At 38.3% G+C, this 9,335-nt stretch overlaps 1 protein-coding gene across 3 annotated transcripts in view; it reads right to left on the bottom strand.

Annotated features, from left to right (window-relative positions):
* Nucleotides 1-9,335, bottom strand: part of Fmo4 (flavin containing dimethylaniline monoxygenase 4) — a 20,692-nt gene that overhangs the window by 4,076 nt on the left and 7,281 nt on the right. For all 3 annotated transcript variants that reach the window (XM_029480382.1, XM_021160954.2, XM_021160962.2), the window contains 4 exons: nt 8,858-9,020; nt 5,987-6,129; nt 4,414-4,610; nt 1,778-2,130 (listed from right to left, as the gene is read on the bottom strand). In XM_029480382.1, the coding sequence (XP_029336242.1) occupies nt 1,778-2,130; nt 4,414-4,610; nt 5,987-6,129; nt 8,858-9,020 (856 nt within the window). The remainder of the gene's footprint in view (nt 1-1,777; nt 2,131-4,413; nt 4,611-5,986; nt 6,130-8,857; nt 9,021-9,335) is intronic.

The raw sequence follows: 9,335 nt of genomic DNA on the forward strand, positions 1-9,335 counted from the left end.
AAAAAGAAGAAAAGAAAGAGGGCTGAGAATGTACCTCAGGGATAGAGTGTTGGCCTGGTGTACAAGACCCTGTGCTCAAACCCCAGCACTACAAAATACACATTAGATAATCCCACGCGAATAACCAAATACATACATATAAATAGAATACTTATCAACCTAGGAGAAAACAGTCTGCTTTAAATAAATTTGTATTATTTTTTGTGTATGAGTGTTTTGCCTACATGTATGCACTGAAACTGGTAGTAAGCTACTATATAGGTGTTAGGAACTGAGCCTGTGTTCTCTGCAAGAACATAAAGTTCTCTTAGCCTGTGAGCCCCGCCCCAGTCATAGGTTTTCAAGTGTGGTTGATATCTGCTGCAATTACAGTGTGAGATTACTGGTGGTTGTTTTTATTTATTAAGTATAACCGGTTTGATCCAAAGGTGAAAGCTATTTATATTTAAAAACAACGTGGCTGCTGTTCTTTAAAACACTTGCTGACCTAACTGGTGTGCTGGGATGCCAACAGTAAGAGTAGAGCATATCACTTAGTAGGCTTCACGGTGGGTCAAGCAGTCTGCTTTGTAGAAAGTACCCATTAAAGAAATCCTTGATGGGCTGTAGGGATGACTCAGTGGTTAAGAGCACTTGGATGCTCTTCCAGAGGTCCTGAATTCAATTCTCAGCAACCACATGGTGGCTCACAACCATCTGTAATGTGATCTGATATCTGATGCCCTCTTCTGGTTGTATAAATCTAGAGCATATATATACATATATGCTTTAGATTACATATATATATATATATATATATATATACACATATATATACACACACATATATATGCTCTAGATGATATATATATATATATATATATATAATGCTCTAGATGGTATATATGCTCTAGATGATATATATATATATATATATATATATATATATATATGTGCATATATATATCTGAATGAATTAATCTTGAGAAAAGGCCAGTCATGGTGGAAAATGCCAGTTGATTCCAGAACTCATGGGGCAGAGGCAAGCAGATCTCTGAGTGTTTGAGGCCAGCCTGGTCTACAAAGTGAGTTCCAGGACAGCCAGGGCTGTTACACAGAGAAACCCTGTCTCATCCCGCCCCCCAAAAACCCCAAAACAAACAAAAACAAACAAACCCCTCAAGTCCCCCAAAACAAAAACCCTTGAGAAAAATCTTATATAGATGGAGGACCTGAGATCTTAAGAGGTCTTTACAAAGCTGATGAGTTTCAATGCTGGGGTTGGACCCCACAAACTGTCTCCAGACCCTTTAGCTTCTGGAAATAATAACTGACATCAAGTGATGCCCAGAGTCAAATATTATATAGGCATGTGTGAGAAGTTATGGGTGAGATAGAGAGACAGGGAAAATTATAAGGATGTGGGTCTGGTTGAAGCATCTCTCCAAATGTCTAGGAAAGGAGTAATGCCTCGCTTCAAAGCAATACAGGCTTAGGTCTTAAAGCATGGTTTGTTGTTAGTTTAACCTTCTTTTCTATATGAAAGGACTCTTGTCTCTACATGGGCAACTTTCACAGCAATTCTTATCCCATCCACAGAGTCAGCATAGCTTGCCCTCAGTCAGAGGAAATGACATATGCACATCTCTTATAATGCCACACACATATATGATTGATTGTTCATTAAGTATGCTTCTAGTATTTTATATTACCTTAGCTCATGTCTGTCTGACTTTACGGAAATGGCAGCAACTCAGATTCAATTGATGGCATTTGTGTTTAAATGAAGCAAACATACCTTTGAATACTCTTGTGGCCCACCGTGCTTGAAACTCTGTGCCCACTAAGATCGACCCATTAAGGCTGATCAGGCCAATAATGGCTAAAGTTGTTCTCTCCAAATTTGGGGGAAAGACTCGCTTGTATAGGGTGATCTTCTTTGTACAAAAGCTTTTGAGAGGTTCTTCAAAAAAGGGAAAAGAAAATTCATATCCTGTAGTGAAGATCACTACATCAATGTTGGCTTCTGTTGTCCCATCTTCAAAGATGACAGAAGAGTCTGTAAAATTCTTCACGCTGGTTTTCATGGTGACTTTCCCACAAAGGATACAGGCTGGTAGTTCATCATTTACAATAAATTTTGGTTTTTTCCTTGGAGAAAGGAAAAAAAAATATTCACCATAGTTACTTACAAGAGACTTAGCAAGTGATTTTTCTTCAGTCCATTGAATTAGATTATCTGCCAAACCAAGAAAGTGAGCTGACCAGTATTTAATTTGAAGTTGGGAACCCGATAAACAATCACTGTATTTATAACATGCTGCCTCCTTGTTCCCTGTAAACGGCAAGGAGAAAATGACTCTTTACTGACTTGGTTTACAATTCCCTTAATTACATTGAGATAGATATAGAGATACAGATAGGTAGCAAGATAGATAGGAGGAGGAGGAAGAGGAGGAGGGAGAGGAGAGGGAAAAGGAGGAGGAAGAAGAGGAAGAAGAGGAGGAGGAAGAGGAAAAGAAGGAAGAGGAGGAAGAGGAGAGGGAAAAGGAGGAGGTGGAGGAAGAAGAGAGAAAGAGGAGGAAGAGGAGTAGAAGTAGGAGGGGAATTTGGAGGGGGTTATTTTCTTTCTATCACATGTTCTGAGGACTGGACTTGGGTTCTCAGGCTTGGTAGCAGGCTCCTTTATGAACAATCTCACCAGCACTTGCTTTATAACTCTATCCATCAGAATTCATTTCTAAAACAGTGCTTCTGTTTATGGTTTCTCCTTTTTTTTTTTCTTTCTTTTCCAGTGTGGAGATTGAACCAAGGGCCTCACACATACCAGGCAAATAGTTTACCACTGAGCCATACCCCTAGCATAGCAATGCTTAAAGTATGAGCATAGAATATACTGCCAACCATTTGAAGATCAATTTGGGGTTCCACATTACCCAGGTCCCCAGAAGTCATATTAAGTCAAGAGGAAGTCAGTAAGTAACTATTCATTTAAATTAAAAACTATTCATCTATTTACATAGATGGCTATTTTCGTCATTACACAATCACATCAGAAATCTGGTCTCTATAAAATTGACAGGTCACATCATCTTTGATGTATTTTTTATACTTCAAAAATAGATGTTGCTAATGAGTATTTGAGTTAGGTATATATTAAAATCACATTTAATGTCATGACATGAAGTTTAAAGTTTTTCCTTTTCTTTCCAATATATAATGCTATATAATAGTATATTAAGATACATTGCATCAGGGACTCTTACTAGGAATTCCTGTCTCTAATCACAGTCAGACTGGGCATTTCTTTTTACAGGTAGTGAGAGCCAACACACAGATGCTATAAGCATTGTATTTCTGGATGGTAGCAGTTTCAAGATGCTTCAAAGCCAATTTAAAATTTCCTTTCAAACTGGAATCAAAAGCTTTTTCTTTTCTTTTATTCTAGCATTGTGAATTTGCTACTGTGGATACTAGGCAGTAAATATGCCTGTTTCAAGAACTACTGTGGAAATTGATGGACAATGTCTTAAGAAAATAAGTTTATAAGAGGAGAAGCTAAGACAATGTTTTAGTTATTGAACATGTAGAGTTCTGAATAATACAGAACGAGAGATATTGATTTAAAATTTCCCATGAGAAACCCAAATCAAAATGACAACAAGATGCTATTTCACTCCAGTTAGAATGGCTATTGTTTTACTAAAAAATGTGGGGGAAGGTATGGAAAAAGGAACAACTGGTTTAGCCAATATTGAATATAGCATCGAAGTTCTAAAAAAACAACAACAGCAGCAACATTAGCAGCAATAGCAGCAGCAGCAGCAACAACAAAACCCAACACAACCGAACAACAAAAAACTAAGACTAGATCTACCATACAATCTGTCACTCACTTTTGGGAATATATCCCAAAGTAATAAAATCAGCATTCCAAAGAAATATCTGCATTCCCATTTTATTATTAACAATAGCTTAGGTGTAGAGTCAATTTCAATGTCCATCAACAAATGCATGAATAAAAGTGTGACACACACACATACACACATGCACACACACCAGAGTATTTTCAGCCTAAAGAAGAATAGAGTCTTCCATTTACAGAAAAATGGAGAGACTCAAAGACATTAACCTAAATACGTTAACCTGAAATGAAGTACATTAACCTAAAAAATGTAAGTGTGGCACATTCATTTCTGTATGTGGAAGCTAAGGTCAGAATAGTGACGATTAAGGATGGAGAAGGATGACTATCAGGGAAAGGAAGGAAAAAGGGAGGTTGGCTTTGAACAGTAGATGCTACATGCACATATAGAACTCCACTGATAATTAAAATGTATACATAGTAATAAAAACAGTGAAAATGAACTGAAGCTTTTCCATGGAATAAAAACTCCAGTACTAGACAATAATAATAATAAAAAACTCAAGTACCCTTTTGCAATGCTTAATCCATAATTCTCATGGTTAAGTATTTTATTCATTTTCCTCTCGAGAGTCCAGTTTATAAAACGTGAAGGCAGAACTCGTACAAGAAAATTGAGCCATCTTGTTTGCATCATATTGAAAGGGTAGCCACCAGGTGAGGAGCGGCTTAGGACCCAGGTGCCAGTTCTAGTGCTGAGAAACACCTACAAAGAAAAATGAAAAGGATAAACACATGTCCTTCACTTTCTAGTACTTTGCTTTGATGTGTTTAAAATATATTCTGGTTTTCTAACATAGACTTATGTGTGACCATATGTTATTATTGCCATAATGCTAAAAACACATCATTTAATTTATACATGTTAGTTGTCTTCATCATATTATTTATAAAATTGTGAAAATTGAAATGTAATATTTGTAGCTATAATATGTTGGTCTGGCAATTATATGTGTGTTTGGGGTATGTACGGGTGCAGATATGTGTGAACGTGTGTGTTCATGCAAAAGCCAGAGGTCAGCCTCTGATGTCATTTCTCAGGATCCATCTACCTGGGTTTTTTGAGGCAGAGTCTCTCACTTGGACCTGGGGCTCATATATTAGGTTAGGTGAACCCAGAGATCTGCTTTTCCAGTAGTACATACATTTTGGCTTTTTATATAGACTCTGAGGATGGAACTCTGAACCTCATGCTTTTGTGGCAAGCATTTATTTGTATGACTGAGCTAACTCTTCAGGCTCTGGTCTGGTAGTTTTTAAACATATGAATAATAGAGAGTTAAAAGGTTTAGAAAAACAATTGTAACCAGATTAAATATAAATCTATTCTTTTGAGATCTAATAACTTCCTATATATGATGTACGTGAAATAGATCTCTAACTTGTGAGTTGTTTTGAATTTCTAAAATCATCAAGCATGCTTACATACTTATATAACTTAAAGATCACTTTTATATTAAAACAAAGAACAAAACTGATTTCTAGTAGAAGAGTTGGAGACATTTGGCAAACAACCTTACCACTGAGTTAAACACAGGGGTTTGACAGAATTAGAGAGGGTTTAATGTAAAAGAGAGATGGCTAGGGTTTGGTTGCATTATGCCTGTCTTTCCAGATTTTGGGAGTTTGAAGCCTGCTGAGGCTATGTAGTGAGATCATAATCTAGTAGAGAAAAGTAAGAAATGGTTTCAGGGAGAGGAAAATAGAGTAGGTGTGCAGGCTGGAGAGATGAAGATGAGGAGGCAGAGAGGAAGGGAGAAAGAGAGGAGAAGGAGAGAGGGTATGAATGAGAGCCTTGCCTTCTGTGAGGCAGGTTGCCTAACTGGTCTCATCCCTTAAAGATCACATTTGAACAATGCCTGTGATTAGGCGTTCACATAGTTTTTCTGTAGTCTTTTAGACATAGTCAAGTTCTGTGAAGTGTGTTTTCTGAAAGCAGACCAAGAGTAGCTTTGGGATGTTCCCCAACTCTTGCCAGCATAGTTTGCCAATTGGGAAGGCATCTATAGTTTTAGCAGCTTCTCTATAGCCACTATCCATGCTGATGGGAATGGAGACAGAGTCAGAAATAGTCAGAAATACCTGAGCTGCTATTCGACTGAGCTCTACTGCGATGTCCCCGCCAGTGTTTCCAAGACCAATCACCAGGATGCGCTTGCCCCGAAAGGCATCTGGAATCCTGTACTCTTGGCTATGTAGGATCTGTCCTTTAAACTTATGGATTCCTGAGGGAAGAACAGGATGAACAGACCTGAAATGCTTACATTGTAATTCTGCAGTGTGCAATGGTAGAGAAACTTGCTGCTTGTATCACCACTTGCAGCACATAGAAGCAGGAAGAACAATTCTTCCTGGAATTGAGTGAGCCCAAGCACAGATCTTGTACAACCTGCCTTGTTAAAAATACTGTTCTGAGCTGGAGAGATAGCTCCGTGGGTAAAGGTGCTTGCTGACAAGTCTGATAACCTGGGTTCAATTCCAAGAATCCACATGGTGGAAGGAGAGAAATGACTTGTGCAAATTGTTGTCTGACTTCTCTGTGTGCATTGTGGTCTGCACACTGTGAATATACATGAATATAATAAAGTTCATGTCAAATAAGCTCATGGATAATGTCGTAGCAAGTGGGAAAACCTTGAAAGCATCCCTCTGCCATGTGGGACAGGGCAGGGGCACCTATGTTTACTTCTTTCATCCACTGTACTACTGGAAATTCTAGCTAGGACAATAAAGAAGGAATAAGAGCATTCACTTGGAAAGAAAAGAAGTTAATTTCCCATTGTTTGCATATATGATGACTTTATATAGAGAAAACTCCATAGATTCCCCCCTAAAAAAACAACCCTATAAGATTAATTAATTAAGCAAAATTGTAGGATACTAAATCAACCTACAGTACTATTGCTGTATATTGATGGGAAAAGGTCTGATATAGAAATCAATAAAATAATTCCATATGTAACAGCTACAACAAAATAGCCGGGGATAGGTTTAGTCAAAAAGAGAAATATATAAAAACATCGATGAGGGGTCAGAAGATGGCACAGTGGGCTAAGGGTCATGCTATCAAACCAGATGATCTGAGTTCAATCCCTAAGTTCAAGTCCAGACACCATTTAGAATACTCCTTGAGAAATTATGGATTGAATTCTCACTTGATCTCTATTTCTGAACATATTTTTGAATAGGATATTCTATTTATTTGTGATAGATTTTTTATAAGATTTATATTGATTTTTTCTCTTGCAAATGGATAACTTTATCCATTACACTCTTATAATCTCTTCTGTTGCTCAAAACGAAAAACAATAACCAAACCAACCAAACAAACAAATAAAAAACCCAAATAAACATAAAACTCACAGAACAATAATATAAAGGGCTGGAGAGATGGCTTAGTGGGCAAGTGTGTTTACTATGCAAGCATGAAGATCTGAGTTTGGATCCCAGCATCCTTGTAAAAAGCTAGATGTGCCTCACTTATGCCTGGGACCCAGGAGTTGTTGGAGGTGGAGACAGGATGTTTCTGGGACCTGCTGGCTTTCAGCCTAGTAGAAGGGTCAATGAGAGACTCTGTCTCAAAGAAATAAGGTGGAAGATTCTTGCGCACATCCGACTCGACCAGCAAGAACTACGCTGCAACAGGATCCTTCTGCACACATTTATTGGGAAAGCTTGATTGTAGAGGCGAAGAGACCCCCAAGCCCAGAACTGGTGCTGCTTATATAGGCCTAGGAGAGGTGTGTCTCACACCCGGATTGGTTATGCACTATACCTCATTTGCATGTTCCTCATCTGATTGGTTACTCTCAGTACCTCACAGAACCTCGTTAACATACCTCATTTGCATGTCTCACATCTGATTGGTTATTCTCTTAGTACCTCATTATCATATCTCATTTGCATGTCTTACATCTGATTGGTTAACTCTCTTAGTACTTTGCAGAGCCTCATTATCATGCCCGGGCCAGGCAGTGTTTTGGTGAAAAAACTTTACTGCATGAGTACGCACTGGTTGTTTGCCCAAACTTATGCGTGGTGGCCAGCAGTAGCCTGCGCCACCCTGCAATGGCACATGTGGCTTCCCACAGAAGATGACAGAGCAGGATGCCCAGCATCCCCCTCTTACCTCTGTGTGTCTGCACACAGGCACCTGTCATCCCCCCCCTCCCCAACATATGTATATGGTGCACAGTAAATATCATGGTCACATACACATATAAAAAAAATAAAAGAATCAATACTTTCTAATTGCTTTCAGGGCCACCAAATCCTGACAGAATAGGAACAGTTTTACCACATTTTAGTAATCCCTTACTTCTCTAATTTTATTTGCCACACCTGAATTTGAATGGATATCAGGTTTCTAAATAACTGATTATGACCTCAGAGATGAAGGTTTGCCAGCCATGAATGTATTAAAAAGAGTGTGCCAAACTGGTTGGTTTCAAAGGGGGATTTCAAAATGCCCTGGTCTGAGAGGTATAATAGGCAATTTTAAAAGAGTGAATGTATTTGTTTAAATATATAAATTCTGTTTTGTTTTCTTTAAAACCCACCAGTCAAGCTTCTGTATTCTCTTACATTAAGTTTTTGAATCATAGACCAGCCCTGCTTCAAAGGACCTATAACTCACCCCCAACAAAATTAACAGCTTTTTAAAAATGACAGATATGATATTTTAAGTCTTGTTTCTTGTTTGATTGCTGTACTTGAAGTTGACATGTTGGGCAAGGCTTCAGCCACACCATTTATATTAATACGTAAATAGTAAGACCGCACACCAAAACCAAACTTTTTTTTTAACCATTCAAAGTAATTCTGCGCATGTAATTTCAAAGCAAATGAAACATTGTCTAAAAGCCCAGGGAAGTATTTTCAATTATGAGCAAGTCTTTTCTCTTCTAGAAGATCCCAAAAGGGTAGTGATGGTCTCAGGTAGAATTGACTCACCAGGGAAGGACTCCAGAGGTAAATGTGGGCTCAGGAATTGCCCAGTGCAAACCATAACTGCGTCAAATACTGCCCTGTCCTGTTTGCCTTCTGTCTCTGTGACAACATCCCACTGGCCAGTTTCAGAGAAGTCTGGGCGCTTTGTTACACTGAGCACAGTTGTCTGTAGGCAAGAGACAAACTGGTATAATAACTGTCTTCTATTTTAAATGGACCAACTGATGATAAGTAAGGTCTGTAAATATCAGCTAGCTCATTCTTTGAGAAATTAAGTAGCCTGTGTATTCTCATAGATGCTTTATGTGGACTGGGGCTTAGGACAGCTGAATCCTCTTATTGGAAGGATGGAGCAGGACGTACTCTTTTTTTTTTTAATATTTTTTTTATTACGTATTTTCCTCAATACATTTCCAATGCTATCCCAAAAGTCCTCCATACCCTCCCCCCACTTCCCTACCCACCCATTCCCATTTTTTTT

The sequence above is a fragment of the Mus caroli genome, chromosome 1 (assembly GCF_900094665.2).
Source record: "Mus caroli chromosome 1, CAROLI_EIJ_v1.1, whole genome shotgun sequence".
In the NCBI taxonomy this organism is placed as follows: domain Eukaryota; kingdom Metazoa; phylum Chordata; class Mammalia; order Rodentia; family Muridae; genus Mus; species Mus caroli.